General features: G+C 36.3%; 1 protein-coding gene and 1 long non-coding RNA gene across 21 annotated transcripts in view; one reads left to right on the top strand and one right to left on the bottom strand.

Annotated features, from left to right (window-relative positions):
• Positions 1–26,788, top strand: part of EPHA6 (EPH receptor A6) — an 872,069-nt gene that overhangs the window by 655,729 nt on the left and 189,552 nt on the right. For all 20 annotated transcript variants that reach the window (XR_005383133.1, XM_038582514.1, XM_038582517.1 and 17 more), the window contains one exon: positions 15,000–15,185. Coding sequence is in view for 19 of the 20 variants with exons in the window: in XM_038582514.1 (XP_038438442.1) it covers positions 15,000–15,185 (186 nt within the window). In the remaining variant the exon portion in view is untranslated. The remainder of the gene's footprint in view (positions 1–14,999; positions 15,186–26,788) is intronic.
• LOC111093715 lies at positions 10,404–17,151 on the bottom strand. The gene is made up of 3 exons (XR_005383153.1): positions 16,595–17,151; positions 16,079–16,141; positions 10,404–10,458 (listed from the first exon to the last, which is right to left on the bottom strand). It is a non-coding gene; the product is annotated as an uncharacterized LOC111093715 (long non-coding RNA).

Raw genomic sequence — 26,788 nt, forward strand, 5'->3', positions numbered from 1 at the left:
GACTCTCCGAGAAGAGCCTGATGCGAAACTCAATCCCAGGACTTAGGGATCACACCCTGAGCTGAAGGCAGATGCTCAACTATTAAGCAACCCAGGCATCCCTCCTTTTCTGTTATTAGAGAGGCTTCACAGAGGGAAAGGAGATAAGCATATAGTACACTACTATCTTTAACCAGAATCCTGCTCTACTATATTTTCAGTGCTCTAAAAAATTAGATGAGTACTGGAAATAACTCAAAAATAAATGTTGATTCCTATATATATTATTTTCTGACTTTCTCCCTTATTTTTAACCCTGAAACCCTTCTCATGTCATTTTTCACAAATGAAGTAGGACTATTGGAATTGCTTTCCATGTATCTTCCTAGATACACTTTAAACATTTAACATAAAAAATCAATAAATAATATCTATTATTCAAAATCTTTTATTTAAAGAACATGTGCTTACTTTTGATTAATAAAAAGCAAGCGATGGATTGAGAAATAGGCTGATCTGTTTTTCTCTCAAGATTGCAGCTACTGTATGGAAATACCAGTTTCATAATACATCAAATAAAAGTTTATGTATGCAGACTAAATGCAATATATTCTACTCTTTAGTTGTTTTTTTTCTGATTGTTGTTCTTTTCTAATCAGAAGAAACATAGCATCCATGACAAATGACACATTTCATTTTTTCCACTAACATGAACACTCACATTCACGGTTTTCCATGCCATGAATTCCAAAGCAACCATTTGACCTCTCATTATTTAAAAAAATCAAAGAACAAAGAAAAATAAACAACAAAAACATTTAGCATCTTTCTTTTTTCTGCTTGCAGTTTTATACATCTTCACAAAATGCTTTATAGAAGTTTCTGAAAAGTCTACTGTTTATTAATCTCAACTTCAGAGTTATGTGATATATATTCACACTATTACAAGTGTATTTCTCTTTACTTCTGTCTTCCATTGACCTAAATTTAATGCTTGAAAAACAAAAACAAAAACCTCTTTTCCAAATACTATGTGGTTAAACTTAGGAAATACTTAAAACATGGTAATATTGCAGCTGTCAGTCATTACTTGAGCTTTTAATCTAGTAAATAAGGCTAGGTGTTGCTTATGTGGCTTTAGCAGATGCCGTTGCAGAGCTCAAGGAGTAGAGTTGAACCCATGCAATTCCCTCTAGTCTAATCTCGGGTGGCTCCTGATATTCATGACTGATTTGGAGACCTTGAAAATAATATAGTCTTGAATTTGGAATTGTAGTTATCATACCAAAGGTATAGATGTTAAGTGGATTAAAAATCTAAGGATCTGCTCAAGAATTATGTTCCAAGAATGCCAGATTGGTAAGAACTTTCAAGGTCTATATTCCATGTACTATTTATATTCTTAAGGACAATGGGGTGATCATGCTGGATGGAGCAGGAACCACCCCAGCAATGTTGTAATGGAGAAGCATGTGTTTGTCTCTCACTAAGATTCCAGAAAGTATGGATTTTTATGGACATCTCTGAATTTACTAATCCTATTATTATCAGTGGCTCATTTAAACAAGCTTGAAGGTCCTTTTAAAAGGACCTTCAATTTTTAAAAAGTACTTTAACTTTTTAAAAATTTCATAATTAGTAATGTGTGAATTAATCTATATGAAGTACTTAAAATCATGTCTAGTAACTACTTAGGTATTATTACCTTCACATAAATGGAAGCAATTAGTAAAAATGTATTAGAAAATAGAAGTTTTTCCTAGTTTTAAAAGGGCCAGATTGAAGCTGACGTTTTACCTATTCTAATACATTTTAGGCAATATTTTCATAATTTCTAAGGTACCATTCAGTATTAGAGATAACAGGTCTGGACTTTAACTTTTTACATCTCTTGACAATGAGGTGTATGAAAACATATTCTAAACAAAGAAAGCAAAACTTGACAGTAATAATACAATCAGAAAGTGAAAAAAAAACTCTGTCAAAGTCATAGGAGTTTTTAATACACTTCCTTTAATAATTGCTAGCTAACAAGAAAAAAAATCAATGAGGGTAGAGGATGTGAGCAATACAATTAACAAATTCCATCTGATGAATATAGAGAAAGAATAATAAACCTAAATTTGAAGCATCCCATTCTCTTCAAGTACACAAAATATTCATGAAAATTGACTATGTACTAGGCCACAGAGCAATTTGCAACAAATCAGGTTTTATGAAATACATTTGTAACCAAAATACAATTAAGTTAGAAATAAATAATAGAAAAGTAACTTTGAAAATAAGAGTTTAAAACATACTTTAAAATAACTCAGATGATTTTAATTTAATTAAAGAACATTTAATACCTCATGAGTTATTTTAATATACATTTAAAAATCTCTAGAATCTTTTATCTCTCTAGATAAAAACTACATCTTAAAACTTATGGAGTACAACTAAAGCACCTTTAATCCACACCAAAGATGAATATATGCCTTTAAAATGCTTAGTTTAGAAACGAAGAGTATTAAAAATTAATGAGCCAAATAAGCATCCATCTTAACAATTTAGAAAAAGAGAAACACAATAATCACAAAGAAAGTAGAAAGGAAACAGTAAAGAGAAAAATCAGTAAAATATAAAACAAAATAGCGACAAAATTAAAAGTTTCCTTAGAAATATTAATAAAATTATTAAGCTCTGAAAAAATAGATCAAAATATAAGGTATAAGTAAACAATATTACAGATAAAAAAATATACCACTACTGATAAAACAAATATTTAGAAAGCCATAGGAAAATAAAGCTTCATGACAGTAAATGCAAAAAGTAGATAAAGTTTCTAGAAAATCGTATATTACCAAAAACTCAAGAGTAGTAGAACCTAAATTGTCCTATATATATTACTTAAATTGTATCAGTCATTAACAATTTTTCCCCCACAAAAGAAAATTTAGATCTAAATTTTGAGGTTTTAGAATGTTTTACCAAACAAATTCAAAAAATAGATAAATCCATTTTGCACAAACTCATTCATAGAATATTCAAATTTTACGTATCAGACAAAACAGATGTAAAAAGTGTGTTTGATTTGTATTTTGGGATTAATGAAATATGTGTTGGGCATTTTTTTTGGTTGAATGTATCATTGAACAAAAAATATTTCTTCACTTCTTTTGACTTTGCTTCACTAAGAATATTTTTAAAGGCTGGGGCACCAGGGTGACTCAGTCCCATAAGCATCTGACTCTTGACTTCAGCTCAGGTGATGATATCAGGGTCAGGGTCGTGGGATGGAGCCCTGCATCAGGCTCTGCCCTGGGTGTGTCCTGAGCATGCAGCCTGCTTAAGATTTTCTCTCTCCTTCTCCCTTTGCTCCTCCCCACACTCTCTCCAAAAAAAAAAAAAAAAAAAAAAAAGGAATATTTTAAGTGTTTATTGTTCAGTTCATGTGATAGAGTGAAATTAAATTTTAAATTGCAAAAATGTTGCTCTATAATGCTTATAATCAAACAATTAATAGTAAGAGCTGTTTTAAAAACAATAAGAGAAAAAATTGGGAATGATTTCAAAGCTCTTTAAAAAGGCATTTGTTAAAATAAGTTAAATGATATATAATAGCATGGAAACTACATACATCACCGAGCCATGAACAACACAAGTTTGAATTGCACTTATAAGCATATTTTTTACAGTACAGTAGTATAAATATATTCTATATTCCTTATTTTTAATAACATTTTATATTATCTAGCATACTTCATTGTAGACCTATAGTATTTAAGACATATAATATACAAAATACATTTTAATCAGCCATTTATGTTGTTGGTAAGGCTTTCAGTCGATAGCAGGCTATGAATAGTTAAGTTCTGGGGAGTCAGAAGTTGCATGTGGATTTTTGACTCTGTGAGGTTGGTACCCCTAAGCCCCACATTATTCAAGGGTCAGCTGTATTGTAATAGTAAGGGAATATAAGAGTCTTAAATATATACAGAAAAATAATATATGTTATGACTTCAACTTTATGAAAATTTAAACTTTATGCTTAGAAAATAGAATAAAAGGATATACACCAAAATGAGATAGCATTCCAGTTATTTGACCAATGAACTTCTTCTCTTCTTTCAAGTTTTTGATCAAGTAAATTTCCTCATTTTAATATCATTGAATTTGGGTTGCTTCTTACATTTGATAGCATCCATAGTTTAATTAGCAGCAGTATTTCCTTCCTAGATTGTACATATAATAATGGCACATTCTGCAATATAGGACTCAGTGAAAACTGTCTTTTGAATAAGTAAAATAATGAAGCATAAATTTTTTTAAATGATAAATATGATGAATTTTTTGTCTTCTGAAAGACAAAAATGATTGACTATAACTTTACCTAAAATAATATGGTTTATAGTAGTGAAAATAGTACTTTAACATGGAAACAAACTTTCTAAATGTTCACTGTTGTATTAGAACATCTGTCTATTATTACCCCTTGAGAGTAAATAAAATCACATTAAAATGTCTGGAGTCCTGAATCATGGTTTAATTTACAGAGGTATAAGTGATTATCTATGTATCTTTTCTTTAGCTTAAGAAAAAAATGACCTAATATCCTAATTTTATTTATAAACATTTAGTATATTAAATCTGTTCTTTTATTGCTATTAAAAACATATATAATATTATTTTTAATAATAATTCAGGACACTTACTGGCTGTTTTAGTCAAAATAATTACTTATGAATATTTTAAAAGATGCTTTTCTCTCATTTGTGAAAACATCTTGACCAGTACAGTTGACAATCCACTAGCTTCTCTTAGTCATGCTTGCCTAAACACAAGCCCTCCACTGTGAATACTGATCACTTCTATTGCTTGACTGCATTCCAAAATGTCTTATTTGTGCTAGTGCAGGAATTCACACAAACTGGGGAAAATTATATTCTCTCATGGTTGCACTCTCAAAAAACAGTTAAAAATGTTTAGTACATATTTTCACAAAGAGAGTTAAATACTGATGCACATAAGGATGTTGGCTCATGCGTCAGTGACTGTTGGTTACCTATGGTGTTCTCTAGGTTAGACCCCGGAGATTGAAAAGAAGACAAAACCTCTGTAAGGGTATGAGAGAAGTGATGTTAATAGAAGAGTGTAAAAGGGTGCGCTGGAGCGTAATAAGAAATTATACTTAAAAGCAGGATATTATTCAGGTTAAGTGGAAGCTAATATTTAAGAACACACTCTATGCCAGGCCCTGTGCTAAAAGCCATCCTATATTATCACAAATTAGGGGCTTAAAAAACACACAGATTATTTCTCTGACAGAAGTTCAAAATCGGCGTCACTGGGTTGAAGTTCGGGTGCTGACAGATTCATTCGGGGAGCTTACCTGTGTCCTTGACTTCCAGCTTCTAAAGGTTGCCTGTGTTCCTTGACTTGTGTCCCTTTCTCCATCTTCAAAGCCAGCAACATAGTCTCTCCAGATACCCCTCTGACATTCTCACCTCTGTTTTTTATCATCCCGTGTCCTTCCCTGACTGTTCCTCCTGCCTCCCTCTTCTAAAGACCCCTTGTGATTATGTAGGCCTCACCTGGCTCACCTAGAATAATCACATCTCAAGATCATTAACTCAATATATCCGCAGAGTCCCTTTTGCTATATAAGGTAACATGTTCACAGATCTGTAGATTAGAAAGTAGACATCTGTGAGGAGCCTTTCTTTATTCAACCAACCATGGCTAGTCAATCAATCAAAGGAAGAAGATAGAAAAATGGGTTTTAAACGGTGCTTTTGATTTGAATCGTGTCCCTCCAAAATTCATACATTGAAGCCCTGACTCCAGTTGTGACTGTATTTGAAAATAGGTTATAATTAAGGATACATGAGGTCCTAAGGATGGAGTCCTAATCTAAAAGTACTGGTGGCTTTAGAGGAAGAGGAAGAGAAAGAGCTCTCCGGCCTCATCAAGGAATGGCGATATGATGGCACAGAGCAAAGATGGCTGTCTGTGAGCCCAGAAAAGAGCTATAACCAGGAACTGAATCAGCAGGCCCCATGCTCTTAGACTTGTCAGTTTTCAGAACTGTGAAAAAATAAATTTCTGTTGTTTAAGCCACCATGGCTATGGTACTTTTTTTATAGCAACCCAAGCAGACTAATACAGAAGATGATGATAAGGTTGTCCCTGGGAAACTTTCAAGTGGTTATAGAAACCTAGGGTTCAAGGGAGAAATCTGAGCTACAAGTTTAGATTTGGAACTTCACTGCCAAGAGATAATAGTTGGTGACAAGACATTACTCTGTGATAGTGTGTATACTGAAAACAAACTATGGCTACATAAAGAACTGTTTGTTTCTAGGAACAGCTATCCAATGCAGAGTGCTCAGTAGCCTGGTTGTGGGAGGAGGGCCTGGCAAGTGGTGGAATTGGTCCTTTGGCAGGGCGGGGTCGGGGGGGGAGCAGGTGGCTAGAGGGCAAGTGGAAGTGCTAGATACCTTTACTTCCCATAACTCTGCAAAACATATAGTCAATGTTTTATAGATAAGGAAACCAAAAGTTTATTTCTTTTTTTTTTTTTTTTTAAGTCATTTGAGAGAATGAGAGCAAGTGAGAGCATGAGCAGGGGAAAGGGTCAAGAGGGAGAGGGAAAAAAAGCAGGCTTCCTTCTGAGCAGGGAGCTTGATGTAGGGATCAAACCCAGGACCCCGGGATCTTAAGAACTGGCCACACAGAGATGCCCCAATGTCATTCTTTTGATGCCAAAACGGAGAATCAATTTTGATAGGTCATCACACGGAGTTTTAAAATGCAAATTTTTTTTTTACTCTAAAGAGGACCTGTTTCAATATCCCTTCAGGCAAGAAAGGAGGTGGTGTGAGAGACCATCTGCTAGAGGCTCATAAACTGGATTTAAAAAGGTGTTCTAGGGTAGAAGGATCAGTGAGCTTGAAAAGTGAAAATATTGTGAATTAAGAGTATTTGATAGGTAAGTAATATGCTGGACTTATGATGTCAGAAGTAGAGAAAAATTGTAATCACCTTGAGGACAGTATTGCATTTGGGAAGCGTGTTTCAGCAGAAAATAATAAAAAGTGGGAAGTACAGATTTCCGGTTATGGGACGAATAAATCACAGGAATAAAAGGTAAAGCATAGAGAATACAGTCAGTGGTATCGTAGTAGCATAGTGTGGTGACAGATGGGAGCCACACTCGTGGTGAGCACGGCATGACACAGAAACTTGTTGAATCACTGTTGCATACCTGAAATGGATGTAATATTGTGTGTCCAGTTTACCTCAATGAAAAGGAAAGAATTAAATTAAAATAATAATAAGTTCTCTTGTGCCTGAATCACGCAGTTAAATCCTCAACTCCCCCCTCTGCCCCACTTGATGATGCACACGTGACCTTCAAGCATATGGCAGATTCATCCATTCAGCAAATTACTGAGTTCCTATCTGATGCTGGGAATCCTGCTAGGCACTGAGATAGAAGGATCGATGAGGTCTCTATTTTTTGGATGATTAAAGTTAGTAAGGAGAAACATAATGAGTTAATATTTGACACCAAGAGGCACCGGCACTAGAATAATAGTTGGTGCAGGGTGTGGAGAAGCATAAAGCAAGGATCAGTCAACTCAGCCTTTCGAAGTTATGTTTCTAGAACAAGCAACTTCAAATTATTATTAATGAATCAATCAGGTCATCTTTTAGTGTCAGTCTCTTGACTCACTCCCATGTGTCCTAAGAGTAAAGGCAGAATTTTATTGAAAAGCAAGCCCCGTAACACAATGAGAGGCCCCCTTTTGCCTCAAGTAAATAAACAAAACACATTTTTGTTAAATACAGAGCTTTGTTTAGCAGCAAGAGATGTATTTGCTAGTAGTGTGTATGCATGAACAACAAATACCGTTTTGAAAGTATGTCGAGAAGCAGCACTGCAGGCAAGCCTGTGATCATGGGGTCCGGCCACCCCTGACAGCTGACCAGGGTGTGTAATGGGCAGCCCTATGAGCAAACGGACACATCAACTGGGAAGTTGGTGTAGAGAAACACATCAGTGCACAACCAAAGCATTAAACTACAATGTAGCTCTCCAAATATTGGGGAGGGGGGTGCAGAGATTAGTGCTCTGAAGCCATGAGTCAACTTTTCAGGCATCTCGAATGATAACATGCACGTTGCTATCACTTAACCATCATTTCTTCGTGCTTCTGGATTACTGTCTCGCGTGCTCTTATTACACTCAAATCACAAAAATTGGAATTACATCATTAAAAAAAACTTGTCTAGAAAGAAAAAGATGCTGTTAAATTTTTGGAATGTGGTGTAGGAAAAAATGGGTAATATGGGATCATGTGTTACTGAATTCATTCACTGAAAAAATCCTTACCCATTATTTGATAAAGAAGTTGAAAAATTCCTTTTCAGGTCTTAAAGAAATCCTCTTTTTGACCTAGACATTAAGAGCCTAGCCATGAAAAAAAAAAAAAAAAAAAAAAAAAAAAAGAGCCTAGCCATGAAGGATACTTAGAATAACATATTTAACATATCTTCTGTGGTGTCTGTGTAATTTGAAAAGATTCGGGGTTACATGGAACCTTTTTAGGATCCAAAAAGCTTTGTAAGTATTTACACATTAATTTTTATTTCTAAAAAATGTAGCTAGGTGGTAGGTATTTAACCCCCTTCTCCCCCAGTGACACTAAAGCAGGAAAAAATAATGTGATTTCCTCTGATACCACAGAAAAAATTAGCGGTGAAGGTAGACATAGAAGCCCTAATTTCTGAGAACCTGCCCTCTCCCATGTATTAATCAACTCTTCCTACTGACAAGTCTTGTTAAATGTGAGAAATCTTGCATCATGTTGAATCCTTCCATGAAGTTGAATCAGAAGTATTCAATATCAAATATCATTTCAACTAGTATGAAATTATAAATTCTCTTAAAAATGTTGTTCTCTTTCACATGTAAAAGGTGTGCTATGTATTGGGAAGAAATCCAAGAGAATAGTCATAAGTCCTTGAATACAATTGGGTAGGTGACCCTTCTGATAACATTAATAATAATGGAATTTAATTTAAGACCTCAAGAGACTAATGCATTCCTCAGGAACTAAATTAAAATTTGCCTATATGTTTTTCTTTTATGCCTCTTCTTTTTTTTTTTTTTTTAACACTTTCTTTGTATGTCTCTTAAAAATATTCTTCCTGTTGCCTTCACACTCAGGAAGGAAAGTGGATTGTGCACAGTTAAATAAAAAAAAAAAAACTGAATACAGAAGATGTTGAGGTATCTCTTAACTATACACAGTGAAAATAAAGCAGAGGAGACTGTAATTAAAAAAAAAAAGTTACTATATTGGAAAATCCCTGTCCTCTAACGACATCCCAACTTTGGGCCTAGAATTTTTACACCCCCCCCATTCATTTCATTCATTCAATGAATATTGAAGAGTTATTTATTATGTCCTAGGCTGTGCAGATACAACAAAGAATAGAGATGCCAAGGCCCATGCCTTCATGACTTAGATGATAGTTGATTTGGTCAGGAGGAGATTCTGAAGTGGAGCAATATGTACCAAATGTATACGATTGTTAAGAATGAATTTCAAAGAAATTTCAAGTAGTCAAATCGCTATACAGTAAATATGTATAAGTATATGTAATACTTGCAAGCCAAAGATCCCAGGAGCACACTATAGTTTAAAAAGTTGGGTTTATCATTCACTTCAGCAAGGGAAAAACTCTCAGCATGTGGAAATGTAGTGTGTGTCAGTAAGGGAATGTTAGATGATGCCACCTACGGGACTTGGGTTTTGACTGGGTGATTTGGGCTATCTAAGGAAGCAGGAGTTTGCTCGAAGATTAGATGCTGTCAGAAAGCAGCAGCAGTTCTGTTATTGAGTATGTGTTGGTTGTTTTTTTTTTTATTAAGCATTTTTTATTCTATTTATTTTTATTGACACACATACAGTTGACACACAATGTTACATTAGTTTCAGTTGTGCAACATAGTGATTCACCACCTGTATACATTATGCTATATTTCCCACAAATGTGGCTACCACCTGTCACCATGCAGCACTATTATAATCCCTGTGCTGCACCTTCATGCCCGTGATGTATGCATTCCATAACTGGAAGCCTGAACCTCCCACTCCCCTTTACCCCTTTCTGCCTATCTCCCCACCCGCCCTCCGTTGGCAATCACCAGTTCTCTGAATTTATAGGTCTTTTTCTGCTTTTTTTTTCTCCTTTATTCATTTTGCTTTTTAGATTTCGCACATAGGTTTTTCTGTCTGACTCATTTCATTTAGCCAAATACACTGTAGGTTCATCCATGTTGTTGCAAATGGCAAGATCTCGTTCTTTTTGTTGGCTGAGTAATACTGTGTTGTGTGTACATACCACTTCTTCTTTACCCATTTGTCTGTCGATGGACACTTAGGTTGCTTCCATATCTTGGTTGTTATGAATAATGCTGCAGTGAACCTGGAAATGTAGATATATCTTTAATATCCTGTTTTCATTTTGGTAGAAGGTGTAAATACCCAGTAGTAGAATTACTGCATCATATGGTATTTCTATCTTTAACATTTTTGAAGGACCTCCACACTGTTTTCCATGGTGGCTGCCCAAATTTACATTCTGACCAATAATGCTTCACCCTGTTGATGAGGTAGGAATTCTCATCCTAGGGTCATGGGATGCCAAGGACACAACACCCTACATGAGACAGATGAGATTGGTAGATATTATTAATTATAGGTACTCGTAGCCCAGCGGGGAAAAGGACATCACACACAGGGGCACCTAGAGGTTGGCCAGCTTTGTAGTACCAAGAAGTCAAGGAGCCCCTGGTTTCCTTTGAAGGATGTGATTGGCTTGTTCAAATCATTCCACAGACTGGCAGGAAAGTAAACCCTACTGCAAAGCAATAAAGAAGAACTAGATCTGCTCCATTTGATAAAGAGGAATGTTTGGCTAGAGGACCTTACATATAGGAGCAGAGTGGAAGGGAGAGCCTTTAGGAAGGCTAGTTGAGCCCTTCCCAGTTTGCCTCACATATAAAAGCAGCACATAATATTGGGCCTTAATTTTAGGACTTACACTTACATCTTAATGGATTTTATCTACACGGAGGAGAGACTAGAACAAGGATAAGGTTTTAATTGGTAAAGAAGTAGCAGTCACCCATTTTAGCCAGGAGAGGAGGGCATATTTAGCATTTTGGCATGTGACCTTGCCTTTGTCTGTGCTTAGGCAAAATTATGCAGTGACCTTGCTCTATCTCAGAGTGACCTTGTCGAGGCTGGTATAGCATGTGATAGGAGAACAACATAGCCCAGCTCTGAGAGTAAAGCCAGCGTCTGATTAGTGCTGCTAAGTTTTTTCTTCCCATTTGGGAGGAACTGATGGTAGCAGGGGATTAAATTAGGTGGATTGACCAGAGAAAATTTTCTGAAGGAGGGACTTCAAATCTTGGCCTTCACTGCTAATAAGAAGCCATCCGTACAGAGGACTGAGGAGGATGGAAACAAGGGAGGAAGGGGAACAATTTGTGGAAACCTTCCTGTCAGATGGAAATAGTAAACAGGAAGAATGAAATACCTCATTAGACCTGAGAGATATGTTCTAAAAAGCCATTGGGAGTGTGGCTCTTTGCTTCAGTGACTCTCAAGGGGTTGGAAAAGGGAGAACCAGAATCTTTGAACACGGGGAAGAAAATTTTGGAAGGCCTCCAGGAGATTGTGAGATGATAATCCTCCAAGATGGCTAGTCCCTCACCACCTCCACCATTCCTCCACAGTTTTAATCTGGTTATATAGATTTCATACAGAAAATCCATGCTAATTATTGTTATGGTATAATAATAAAATTTATTAATAATAAACATCCCAGACAGCAGAGAATGGTGTTTTTATAAGCATGGACCCTGGAGCCACACTTGCTGGGTCTGAATTACAGTTTTGCCATTTTCTACCTGTGTCACCATGGAAAGTTACTTAGCTCATGTATCTCAGCTTCTTCATCTGTAAAGTGGAGATAATCATGGTATCTACTGCAAAGGTTTGTTGTAAAAATTTAAAAAAACATATTTAGTTTTAGACCTGGCTTATGGTAAGCACTGTATAAGGGCTACCTATGGAATAATGATGATGACAATGACTGGTGAAGAAAAAAATCTATGGTTAATATTATATTCCTATAGTTACAAGTTAATGATGGACTAACCAGGATACATAAATGTCCACACATCTTATTGAAGCATAATTTATCTTACCTATGGTTATGTACAGAGCCTCTACTCTTGCTTCAAGGACAGCAATATAATGGATCAATCTTTGGCAATATCTTAAACTATGCATTTAATTTAAAATATTTTTTTCTTCACTATCTGATATGTCTGATACATCCAGACTAACCACAGATAAGGGTTGTAATACTTTCTGTGACTGAATTTTTTGGACTTTGCCTAAAGAATGCACTAGGAGTATCAAATCCTTAATTGAGGCAACTATATTTAGTGTCACTGAAATAAGTGTGATAACAGCTTGATCGTGCAAGTTTACATGAAGAAAACACCTCCCTGGTGATAATAGGATACATGAATTTCAGACAAGAGAAAACCAAAGAAAATTACGACTCTGCCTGCCTTGATCAAATAACAACAGAGTTTTCTGTTCATTTCACTGTATTCAAAAGTTTATTTGGATTACTATGAAGTGTTAACAGAAAATCACTTGGATTATGGGTTTATGGCAGGTGAGGAGTTTTAAAGTAATACTTTAAAAGATTTTTTTTTTATATTTACTAGCAGACTTATTAAGGCAAAGTAAGGGGAAAAAAGGAGAAAAATACTTTCCTTGCTCTGCATAGTCATACAACAAACCACAGTGATCTAAGAAGAAATTTCGAGTATCTCAGTAGGCCTGGGTGTATCAGACATTAACTTAAATATATGTACATAGCTTTTCTCTAAAGGTTCAGAGCCTCAATAGAAAAATGTTAAACATCTCTATCAATTGCCATTTTTTATATATGAGAGAAAAGCTTTTGAAAAATAAAAGAAACGTTACAAACAAAACTGAAAACCTGTGGCTTCTTTTCCCTGTGAGCATAAGAACATTTAACCCTCAATAGGTTGAGAGCGTCATTAAGTAAAAAGGATTTTTCTTGTTTTGATGTCAAATTAAATAAGATTGGTGAAACTCCAATATTATATGCACTGAACTTAGGGACTCCATCCTAGTCTGTGTTTTTTGTTTATTTATTTGTTGGTTTAATAGAGAGTAAACCCTCTTGTTAGCCTGCTTTCTATTTCTAATGGACATGTTTACACATAATTTAGGAAACAACATTTTGGCTTGTTTCCTTTCCAGGTTTGTTTTTTTTCACTTAAACAATATCTTAGCATTTACACCAAAAGGTAGTCAATATTCCTGCAAAGTCAACGTCTAGTTGACTGTAATGAATTGCTCCAAAGAAAATACAGATAACTGAAATATATTTTACTGTAAAAATTTAATTTGGACCTCTACACTTTAATACATCACACCGAACTATTAGACAGACCTGCTAGCTAATAAACCAATTGAGGATATTTTCATTCTCATTTCTTTGCCCCTTCCAAAGATTCATATAACTTAAAGCACACAAATAACATTTTACAGTTGATAAGGACTTTTACATATATCATCTGGATCTTCCCAATATCGTTATGAGGAAGGGACATTATAGAATTATGGAAGGTTTTATTATTATCTTTATAGATTAATAAATTGGTGGTCAAGCATCATGCTCTTAAGTAAATGCAGCTAATTAGCCTCACAAAATTAAGTCTGGAATTTTAAGCTTTAATTGAACTTATTGTATTGCAACTGAGAAAACATCCAACTTCTTTTCCACATTAACCCATCTAGTCATCCTTGTGTCTGTATGGCTTCTGAACTTTGAAGCTCTGTCTTCACTTTTATCACTCCCTGTCTGGAATATCACTGCTTTTCTTGAATATCCAAATTGTACCCATTGCTTGAAGTCCAACAAAAGTTTACCTGTTCCAGGAAGTCTTCTATATCCCACTGTTCTTACTCAACTAATACAGCATTTGTCGAAACGGGTTCTTATGTTCTTAAATATTTTTTTTATGTTCAGCTAAATTCTTCTACTAGACTATAATAAGCTCCTAAGAACACAGACCAACTCTTAGACTTCTTTGAAACTCACAGCACGCTAATAGCTGGATATATAAATATAAATATTACATTGTATATAATATATAATGATAAATATTTAAAACTATATATTTATTAATATATATAATTTGTATTACAGAAATATATAAATATTTATTAATATATAATTTTATTAATTAATATATACTTAATATATATTAAATTCATGATAAATGTTTGGCTATTGTATATTACTGCCCAGTGAAGCCATTGCTGAGCCATAGATCATCTTACTATATCTGCATTCCAACCATGTGACTTGTAATTTAGTCTGCATAATCACTTCTTATAGTTGAGTTCAATGTAGTCATTTCAATACGTTCATATATCAATTGACCCTAGCATTGATTTCTGATGGTAGTGAAGCTCAGGCACGTGACCTGCAGGATCAAACCCACTACACATGCCTGATGGATTCCCTGAATAGAGAGACATTTGGCCCATATATCAGTATTAAGAACAGGAACAGGAAATGCTATGCAGTGATTGCTTTTCTATAGAATTGCATTAGCCTCACCCATTCTGCTAGTCATAATTTCTGTGCGGGTCAGGGAGATCTATCAATGGTAGTTCCTGTGCTACACCATATGAAAATGCATTCCGTTATTCATTATAAATGATGCTGATCAAACATTGTCATTACAAATTTAACTTGTAGGACAGAAATCTCCATGTGAAAATGACACACTTGATGGCCATTATGGTAAAAAGCAAAAAGATAGTACCATATGACAATTCAGTTCTTCTGGAATGTAGGTATTCTGTTTTTAAACAAGCCACTTTTGTTCATATTTTAAGGAGAATTTGGAGAAGTCTGTAGTGGGCGTTTGAAGACACCCGGGAAAAGAGAGATCCCCGTTGCCATCAAAACTTTGAAAGGTGGCCACATGGATCGACAAAGAAGAGATTTTCTAAGAGAAGCTAGTATCATGGGTCAGTTTGACCACCCAAATATCATTCGACTAGAAGGTGTTGTCACAAAAAGTGAGTACTGATTTTCTTCATTGCTTCTTTTATGTATCTCTATCTAACTCATTTCCTTAAGAAACAAACAAACAAAACCTTAATAGCAATACCACAGCCATTAAGGGGATAATTTAGTCTGGATATCATCTTCTGATATCACCCCTCGGTCTTGATATTAGGCTATGACATTATCAGAGTTTGCATTGGTCACCAAACAGCTTTGAAATGGTATTTATTACATATAAATTATTTGCTAATCTAACTTGAAGTAATTAATCAAAAGTAAAGAAGTATATATTTTTTCTAATCTCTATAATATATTCACTTCTGTGTTCACTATATTCACTTCTAAAGCTGCCAAAATTTCAGTATTAATAGAAAAAGCAGTTTAAATATTTTGAGTCATTAAGGTAAAATACTTCTGTTTGAAAATAAATCTCTTATACAAATATAGCTACTTGATCTGAAATAAAACTTCTAAACGTGAATCCCATCTACATAAATGCCATTAGAATTAAATTACTTTTAATTTATACAAAATGGAGAAAAGAATTACAACTTAGAGAAAGAAATCCTGTTTTTACCTAAATAGTGGGATCAAAGCCATTCCTTTGAAGTTTCTTAAAAATACAAAATAACCTTATATTCTAAGAAACAGATTGCCATATAATCACTTTTATTTGAATAATGATAGGACATAGACATAAACCTAAGTATAGTTCTCCTTATTTTATTCACAAATGAATTATAACATACAAAACCCAATAGAGAATAGCATTGAAAAAACTCATAAAAATAATTTAGATCTTTGAGAAGCATTTTTTCCATAAAACTGAAATTTCTTCTAAAACTGTTTATGGGAAATTAAAACATCATGTCATATTTGAAAGCAGAAAAGTATAAAAGCTTACCAAAACATTTATTGACTATGTGTTCCTCAGTCCTTCTCACAAGGCATTGATCAACATGATGCCCTGATAGTTTGAAAAACAGAAGAATGCTTTTTTTTTCTTTTTATGATTATCCATTTTTAATTTCAAATTTTTATTTAAATTCTAGTTAGTTAACATATATAGTAAAAATTGGTTTCTGGTGGAGAATTTAGTGATCCATCACTTATATACAACAACTATTGCTCATCACAACAGGTGCCCTCCTTAATACTCATTACCTATTTAGCCATCCCCCACCCACCTCCCTCCATCAACCCTCAGTTTGTTCTCTATCATTGAGAGTTTCTTATGGATTGCTTCCCTCTCTCTTGATGGGAGAGAGCTGTTGGACTTGTCTGTTACTATAGTGACCTTAATGGAACCTTCCAGTATATATGCCCTTGTGTTGTTCTTTCTATTGATTCTGGGTTTGTCCATATGACTGGCCTTGGCTAATGGACATTAGCAAGTGTGATGCAAGTAGAAACATCTTACATGTCTGCACTTTGGAGCTTGTCCTCTTGCCACACTCCTTCCTGTAGCCCAGCCTGTGCTGAGCAAAGCTGGTCCATATGGTGAGGCTTCAAGCAGTATTGCAAAGAGGAGGACAGCTAGAATATCTGGTTAACAGCTCTAAGTGAGCTCCCTGCAGATAGCCTGAATGCCAGGCTTGTGATAAACAGCCTCAGACGTTGCAGCCTCTCCCCACTACCACCACCACCAAAACCAGATGGCTGTAGCTGCAGTTGACACCTGGTCAAGAAGTCACCTCGCTCATCCCATAAAATCATGAGAGAAGATAAAATGATTGTTGTTTGATGCTCAAAGTTTTGAAAAGTTAGAATTCTACTCCTGCCAATTAAGAGTTGTGCAGCTTTAGGTAAATTATTTACCATCCCTGTCCTTTACTTCAGCATCTATAAAAGTAGGGCCAAAATTACTCCTACTCCATAGGAATACTATACTAATTAAATTTGTAAATGTACAAGGCATTTAGCATAGTATGCATCGTAATAAGCCACATGAGATGGTAGCCATTGTTGGCGTTCTGTGTCAGGCACCTTTACACATAGAGTTTACCATTTTGTTGTCACGGCAACTACTGTGAGTATCACTATCCCCTGAAGCTCAGACAAGTTAATTAACCTTCAGAAAGACCTCTAACCCATATTAAGTGGCATGGCTGGTATTCAAGCTAAGGTCTTTTTGACTCTAAAACCCAAGGTGCAAGTCCGTCTGTGCGTGTATATGTGTATTGTTGTGTTTTTTTTCTTTTTTTCTATATTACACTGACTGAATCAGTTTTATACTTTAATTATCTTATCCGGATTAAATAGTATTAAAGAGAATCTGAATAAATAAAATAAACACTACTTTTTCAAATAAAGAAAATATTTAGGTTAGTGAAATAGGTTATTTCTAAAATGTAAGACTTGGAAAGATCCAGCTATACCACAATAGCTAGCAAAGACTAATCTAAAAGACAGAAAGAAAAGAAATAACACGTTATTTCATTTATATTTTCTGACTTCCTTGCCATTAGTTTAGTATGAACTTTTCAAGTCATTCCTACTGTCTTATATCTCTCTGGAAGGAAAAATATAATTTTAAAATCGGGTTATGAATCTTGGCAAAGTATTTAAAATAACAATTTACATATAATGTTGAAGTCTTCTTATGTGTATTTTGCATGTAATATCCAGAAATAAGTGTCAAACAATAAATTTAGAGGTTGAAGAGCATTAGACCCTTTTTTCTCCCTTTGATTAATACCTTTATATGACTTTGTCAAGTATTCCTGTGTGTTTTACTCACATATTGTCATATATTTTATGTGCATGTATATATGCATAAAAGTATATGAAAAGGAAAAAGATTTATAGCCCTATGAAGCAGTAATATTTATTTAGCCTAAATCAACTGAGTAAGTTTAATGAGATAGCCTGTGGCACTTGTCTGCCAGTTTGAAATACACCGTTTATGTCATGTAAACATCCAAACAACCGACACAGTGATTGTTTCACATCTGTGACAATCTTATCTAGAAGTGGGAACAGTGGCCTCCCCATAGCCAGATTTATATGCCCCCTAAGTCAAGGTCCTTGTTCCATTTCAAGAAAAAGAAAGAAGTGGGGGCAGCAGAGAAAGAAGGAAAAGATAAAAAGATAGTTGAGAAAAGACAGACTCAATATGCTTTTGAGAGGCAATCATCATTACAAGGGCGTTGTGTAGCTGCTGAGGTGCGTGGTAGAGATAGAGAAAGAAGTATTCCCACAAAGATAAGTGGCCATATTTATACTGTTATCTTCTTGACTCAAGTGCTATGAGATTTTTAAGAGAAAGGCAATAAATAAATGAATGCCTCATTCCCATAAATACATGGTAATTGTTCCAAGATTGCCCTTAAGTAGCTAAAAGATAGCTAGCAATTAATGCTCCCTAAGGACCACCATATTGCATAAAAGATAATACGGACAAAGATAAAGATGTAGGATAGGTTTATGCAGTCATGTTAGAGTATCCTGGGGTTCTGAGAAATAAGCACATAGACTCTCAGTTGAAAGTAATGCAAAAGTATAGATAAAAATCTTCATCAGATCCTTTTATAAATTCTTAATATGCATACTTTTTATCTTATGTGCACATTTTATCTCTGAGAGATACATATTGCAAAGTCCCTGGGAACACTTGCTCTTTCATATTCAGGCATATAACTACTTTTATTTTAAACTTGAAAGTCAAATGATGAAAATCTGAATTATATAAAAAGTATGTGTGATAAAAGTTGAACCTATTTATTTGATACACATCACAATTTCATTAACCTATTAAGATAAAACTGATATAAAAAGAGATTACTCAAGCTAAACCATATGTTTAGCACATACTTTTTCTCCAAGAAGCAAATAGAACCCATTAGCAAGAGAACAGACTTGGAGCCATTAGTAACAAGGAGAGTCTAGCAATTTGTAACTGGTGAGGTGTACACCTGTGTCATTAATTACATGACCAAAAGAGAAAGTGCTACCCTCCTATAAAAAAGATAAGAATTGTGGTTAAATGATGAAACAAAATAGTGTAGTAACTGTACTCCAGGAGACCAAGTCCAGCAGTTTGAATCATGATAACAGAAGAAACAAGAGAGAGAATTAATGACGTGTCCACTGCCCAGCTTAGTAGCTGATAATTAAATTTAGATATACCAACGATATCTCAAAAAAACATAGATCTAGTAAGAAATAATAGAAGCCAGTCAGGATAGCAAACGAACCCTCAAACGTAACTTTATTTCATTGTGGGACATTCCTAAAGACTCTGTGGGACAGCACAGAAGCTGTAACAGAAAGTGCTGGGCCTGCACAAACCTGCCTTAATGTTGTGGGTTCCTTCCAGACAATTTCAATGGGTCCACATGGGCTCGAAGTCAAAGAGAAGATTCAAGTCAGGCAAATACGTTGTACAGTAAATGCACAAGAACTTCCTCTCTGGTCCCAGAATTACATACTTCTTGTCAAGTAATACCTTGTCCAAGATTTTAACCATTACTGTTGCCACCAATATGTTACCTGCCTCTCCACCAGGTTGCATATCCTACTGCCAGTTACAGGGTATCAGGCAAGCCATTCAATGTCTTTAGACCTCAGTGTTTATCCTCTGCACAAAAGATTGAGAATGCAAATTGGACTAGAAAACACTAAAGGTCACATTTAACCTTAATATTTTGTGTTCCATTTCTTTGCCAAAGGAAGAGAGTCACAAGATGTTGGTGAGGAAACTTCGTGCCAGTGATGTTACCCCACTTCTAACTTTTATTTTAAGATTTTATTTGTTTATTCATGAGAGGCAGAGACAAAGGCAGACGGAGAAGCAGACTCCCTAAAGGGAGCCCGATGTGGGACTTGATATCAGGACCCCGGAACCACAACCTGAGCCGAAGGGAGACACTCAACCACTGAGCCACCCAAGTGCCCCGTAACTATTTTTATAACTACGGTTGTGTCAGTGAGCTCAAGGGAAGATAAAGAGGTGCAGGAAGAAACAAATGATGCCTTCAATAAAGTTTTATCTTTAGCAACCTGTGAAGAGAAAAATATAGGTAAAATTCTCCTATAGGCAAAATCAAGATTTGGATATTGGAATACACACTGAAGGGGTAAATATTCTCCAAATCTGACTCTAATAACATAAATTGGATGGTTATTGCCCCCACCTCTGGAGTTCAGCTGCTCTGCTAGCTGAGATAGGTTGAAAGCTTTATTTTGCTTTGTTTTCCAAGAAACAGTTACTGTGGCCTACCCAGTGTTAGACATTATTGCTCGATTAAAACCTAGAACTACAGGAAAGAAGCCTTCAGTGCTCTTGAGAAGTTCACTTGTTGGCGTCAATCCACTGGGAGCAACAAACCAGTAAGCCAGTATTTCCCAGTATTGTGTGTGTTATTCTGGACACAGTTATTATTAAGTTATTCATTGGTTTGTTCAGTGAATATTTATTGTGCCCACCCTTCTAGGCACTGGTAGTACAGTATTGAAGAAGAGCTTCTGTCTACTGTAGGAAACCAAAAGAAATTAAATATATGAATATAATTTTAGGTAAAGAGAAAAAAAAAAAAAACCTGAATGAAGTGAAAAGATGAGGCCATGCCAGGATTTGGTAGGAAAGTTTTCCAGGCAGAGGAAACAGCTTCTCAAACCCTCGTGGCTAAGAAAGAAGTCAAGATGTTGCAGGCATCCAAAACACCTGGAGCAAAGTGATAACGGTATGGATTACAGATTGAAAAAAAAAAAAAAACAAAACAAAACAAACCTATTGGCAGGCAAAAACAGTAAGGGGGCTAGCGTAGTAATCCAAGTGAAAAATAATGAGAAAACAGATTAGATAAGTAAAGATAAGAAGGGGATAGAGCCAAGAGCAGTTTCCAAAGTTAAATTGGGAGACTTTCATGACTGATTATATATGAGGAATAAAGGAATGGGGATAGTTTCAGATGTCATACAAGTTTCTGGTTTAATGTAAGTAGGGAAATGGAGAGCAAATTCTGCCGAAATACAGATTTGGAGAGCAAAATCATGAATTCGAGTTTGGATATGCTGTGTTTGAGGTGCCTGGGACATGTAAAGACGTCCAGGAAGCCTCTGGAACCTGGGCGGATGCCTGGGCTGCAGGCACAAGTTAGAGTGCTCTCCAGGTGAGCGGTGGGTGGTAGTTGGGGCTCGGGAGGGAGCGCCCACCCCCCACCGGGAAGGTTGAGAGCAGCCCCAGCAGGTGAACCGAAGAGCAAAAGCTTACAAGAGAGAAGCAACAACCCAAAGGAAAGCAGGTTCCTAAGAATGGGTGAGGGCAGGAGAATGAAATGAGCTGGGAGACCAAGGAAGATAAGGAGTGAGAAGCACCTACTGGATGAGGCAATAGGGCTGCAAGCCCGTTGGGGCTCACGCGGGGAGCCGAGCGCGGTGGACGACCCGCAAGCGCAGACGGCGGTGGGATGACAGGTTAAAGATGCACGTTACATGGTGCCGATTTCTTACTTGCCTTCCACGGGGTTAGCATTCCGTGCCGTTCATTCATTCACGCAGTATCTATTCTGCGCTTGGCCACTGTGTGCCGGGCACTGCGGTAGCACGAGGTGTCTGGCTGGAGAAGGCCCAACGCCTGCCCTGCCGTCCCGCCCGTGCGTCTCCCCCTCTGCTTCCATCCGTCAGTCTCCTGCACCCTAGAATGCATCCGTGCTAAATGGCAAAGGCACCTGAAAGTGTGTTCTCAGTTCTCCCATGTCTCTCTTCCTCTCCCAAATCCCTGAGGAGCTGGATGAAAATGTACCAAGGGGAGTCTAAATGGGAACACAGAGAACTAAGAGGTGTGCAGGCCGCGGTGGGCAGAAGGCCCAGAGCCTCTGCGGTTACCAGCGCCCCTTTCCTCAGCCATGGAAGAAGGAAGATCGTATGCCCACGGGGGAAGTAGAGGGCTTGGGGTGTTGGTGAATGTTTGAGGTAGCCCCTGAGAAAAGCATGAAGGAAAACTGGGAAAAATTAGAAAGACTGTGAGTATGACTGGAGACACAGGGGCCCCCGAGGGTGCTGTGAAGGACGTGGGAGAAAGTGCCCCTGGCAGCGTGGAAGTGCCCGGAGGTGCAACCAGGGAAAGGAAGGGCGTGAGGCAGCAAAAAGAGAAGAGATTGTGAGTTTTTATATTTTCTCTCTTCTCCTAAAGGCCTTCAAATTTACTATTTGCTGTTACCAAGAACAGAGATGAATTACTTGTGCAGTTTCTGGACTCTCACTGGATTCTCAGGATATTTACTGCACAGCATTTGCCACTAGGAATTATAACGTATACATATTGATGAATAGAGAATGAACCAAGTGTGACCATAACAAATAGGAACAAGATGACATAATCGGGTAGCCCCGTGTATCTCTGTCTGTTCAAGCAGCACTGGGGCTAATTGGGATCACCGGTTTATATTCTTCTGGAGTGTACGTCCCTATTTACAACAGAGAATACACTTTTTCTGTATTCAGGAGAAATTTGTTCTTGTTCCTCCCAGGTTATCTGGTCTCCTCAAGGTCATCCAATCTAATCACCTTCCTAGATCTGCCTCTAACTTATGGTCTCTTTCCCATGGTTCTCTCCTCTCCCTAACCAGCCTGCTAATTATTGGGTAGACTGTAATAAGATGGAACAGGTTAAAACATCCTAGTAACAAGTTGCTCAAGGTGACGATAACACTGTAAGCTGTAAGAACTAGGAGAGAAAAAGGAATATAAATGCAATTTTATACATACATAATGTTGCCTTTTCATACTTTGAAATCAAGTTGAATAGAATCATCGAGACGGTGAAATCTTACTCATTTCCAAAAATAAAAATTCCTTTGAAATCATTCATGGTGTAATTTTTTTCTGGTAAACGGTTGATGATATTAAATTTGAGAAGGGCTGTGGATAATTCTATACAATCGACATGGATTTGCATTCATGAACTCAGGAGAATAAGAACCATCCTGCCAGACAGGAGGTTCAGGCAATCAGTCATCACTCAGGAACTTTTACCAGGTTCCCAATGGTCTTACGTAGGCCTGGATAAAGACCAGTAGAAGTCTTAATCACTGAAAATGGTTATGGGCTCCTTGCATATGTGACGTGTAATAAAAAAATTATCCATAAACTTAATGCATAGAAATCTGGCAAGCTTCTGATTTCATCTCATGATGAGTATTTAATGCTCATTTTGTTGCTGTTGGAATATGTTCCGATGATTTTTCTCCAGTTTTCATTTTGATATAATTTCAGACTTACAAAGTCATGAAAATAATATAGTTCCCATATAGACTTCACTCAGTTGCCCTTGATGCTAATATTTTACATAACCATGGGACTATCATCAAAGACAAGAAATAATTATCAGTACGAAACTAGTTACCAAACTACAGAATTTTATTCAGATTCTATCAGCCTTTCCACTACTGTCCTCCATCTGTTCCAGGATCTCACCCAAGCTCCCATATTGCAGTTAAGTATTGTGTCTCCTCAGTATCTTCCAATCTGTGACAATTCTTCAGTATTACGTTGTGTCTTACGACCTGGACATTTTTCAAGAGCACTCGTCAGTTACTTTGTAGAATGTCCCTCAGTCTGGGTGTCTTTTGTTTCTCTATCACTTGATTTGCAGTTATGCATTTTTGGCAGGAGTATCACAGAAGTTACGTGCCTTTCTGAGTGCATTATATCGGGGGGAACATGATGTCCATATGTCTTATTCCTGGCATGTCAATGTGGATCACTTGGTTAAGGTGATGTCTTCTAGATTATCTGTTGTAAAGTTACTTTTCCCCTTTTGTAATAATATAGATTTGGGGGGAGATAATCTAGGCTATACAAATACCCTGTTTCTCAAACTTTTCCCTACTAATTTTATCATCCATAGTGTAGATCTTACCTGTACAAATTACTACCATTGCATTCTAAGGGTGATTATTATGTTTCCCTATTTTTTCTACATTTATTACTCAGAATACTTCTTTAAGGAAGAGTTATACTTTAGAATATTCTATAAATGGAATTATATGATAGGAAGCCTGTTGAGTTTTTTTTTTTTTTAACAGGATGCACTTGAGATTCATTCACATTTGTTTTTACCATTGAGCAGTATTTCATTGTATGAATGCACCATAGTTTGGATATGCATTCAGTGGTTGAGGGATGTCTGGTTTGTTTCCAGTTTAGGTGATTACTAATAAAACTGCTCTGAACATCAATGCATAGGTTTTTGTGTGAACATATATCAAATTTCTCTTGGGTGAATGCTTAGGTATGAAATGACTGGCTCAAATAATATGTGTTAAAATTTTGTAAGAAACTGTCAAAATGTTTTACAAATTGGCTATACCATTTTATATTCCCACAAATAATTTTAGGTTTTGGTTCTATGCTATCAACAATACTTGGTTGTAACTTTTTAAAAACATTGGTCCATTCTAGTGAATCTAAATTGATATCTAATTGCCATTTTAATTTGCATTCTCTAATGACTATTAATTTTGATCATCTTTTCATATATTTATTTGCTCTCCATATATATCTTCTTGGTGAAGTGTGTCTGGATTTTTGCCCATTTTTTGCATTGGGTTAGTTTTTTCTTAATATTGAGTTTTTGAAGTATTATTTATTTTTTAAGATTTTATTTATTTATTCATGAGAGACACAGAAAGAGAGGCAGAGACATAGACAAGGGAGAAGCAGGCTCCGTCTGGGGAGGCTGATGCAGGACTCGATCCCAGGACCCCAGAGTCCAAAGGCAGACGCTCAACCACTGAGTCACCCAGGCATTCCTTGAATTTTTGAAGTTGTAAAAAATATTTTCTACATACAGTTCTTTGTCATAAATATGACTTGTAGATATTTTTCCAGCTCATAGCTTGTTTGTTGTTGTTGTTTTTAATTCTATAAAAAGTGTCTTTAACAGAGTAACCTTTTTTAAGATTTTGGTAATATCTAATTTATAATTTTTTTTCTTTATGGATTATGCTTCCTGGTTTGATATCTAAAAACTTTACTTAGGGGCACCTCAGTGGCTTAGTCGGGAAAGCATCAGGTCAGGCCATGATCTCAGGGTCCTGGGATTGAGCCCTGGTTTGGCTCTGCTCTCAACGGGGAGTCTGCTTGTCCCTCTCCCTCTCCTTCTGTCCCTCCAACTACTCACTCACACTCTCTCTCTCATATAAATAAAATCTTTTTAAATTTTTAAAAACTAAAAACTTGATCTAATGCCAAAATCACAAGGGTTTTCATTCTGTCCTCTAGAAGTTTTATAGCTTTGTACTTTAAATGTAAGTCTGTGATCCATTTTGAGTCAATTTTGTGTAAAATGTGAGGTATGGGCCAAAGTTCTGTTTTTTTGTTTTTTGTTTTTTGTTTTTTTTTTAATATTGACCATTTAATCACCATTTGTTGAATTAGTTTTGTTTGTTTGTTTGTTTGTTTGTTTGATGAAGCTGTTTTTGCTTCTTTTTTGGTTTCCTTCTTTGTCTGAAATCCTTCAATGAAAAAAAAAAAAAGGAAATCCTTCAATGGCTTTCCTCTACCCACAGGACAGAAGTCCTACTGCTGAATACAGAAATTCAAGGTTCTGTCTGATTGACTCCCACTCACAACGTATCTTTAGCCTTATCTCCTCCCTTTTGTACCTTTTAGTTTATATTCTGTTAACAGTGAACCACTAGTAATTTCCCCCAAACAAACCATGCTGTTTCTTATTACACATGTTTGATCATTCTTGGCTCTCTATATGGAAAATTCTCTCTCTACTTACAAGGGGATGACCTAGCTTATATGAAACATCCTTTCTTCTCTCTGTAGTGGGTTAGACATCTGCGCTACACTTATCATGTTGTCCTGTAATCACCATTTACACGCATGGCCCAGAAATCTGCTGTTTTCTTAGCCCTTCTAGCCTAGGGCCCCTAGCACCCTTTTCCAATGCTGCTGAGGTTTTTTTTCTGGGACAGTCCCACCAGTCTGCTAGCTGTTACTTGTTGGGGCTCACTCTTACCTACACACTACTAGCCCAGCCACTGCGCATCAGGAGAACAAAACTAGCCTGTCATTTATGAATTTATCTGGGGTCATTTTGCTGGGCCCTGTGCTGAGTGAAGCAAGGAAATAGGCTTTCTCTGTCTCCTTGGTACCTCAGTTTTTCATTTGGGTACCAAAGCTGCACTCATATACTCTGAACAGCTAGAAACTCTCTGGACCAGTTTCATTTGGTTTATGATGACCCTTAATTTCCTGCTAATAAAAGGTTAGGCTCTGTACCGGCTACCTCATTGTCTCCACTTAATCTTAATTTTCTGTCCTAGCTCTACTTCACTCTCCCCTCAATCTCTCTCTAGCCTTCCAAATTTCTGATATACATCTCCTCTTGTGTATTTTAAATCTATTTGCTTGTGAATGGAAGAGGAATGGGAATTTAGGGGAAGCCATGATCTGTTGAGGACAGTCTTTATCTTATTGTGGTGCCTAGCATGGTGCTGAGCATAGAGCAAACAGTACGTTATAGGTGGATGAAAGAAAATAGTAAGAAAAGAGGAAAAGGAAGGAAAGGACAGGGAATAAAAACAAGAGAAAGAAGAAAGAGATAAAGAAGGAACCTACTTTTTCAGTCATCAAACCCAGTTTTAAATCTGAAGAA

The sequence above is a fragment of the Canis lupus genome, chromosome 33, assembly GCF_011100685.1.
Source record: "Canis lupus familiaris isolate Mischka breed German Shepherd chromosome 33, alternate assembly UU_Cfam_GSD_1.0, whole genome shotgun sequence".
Lineage (NCBI taxonomy): Eukaryota > Metazoa > Chordata > Mammalia > Carnivora > Canidae > Canis > Canis lupus.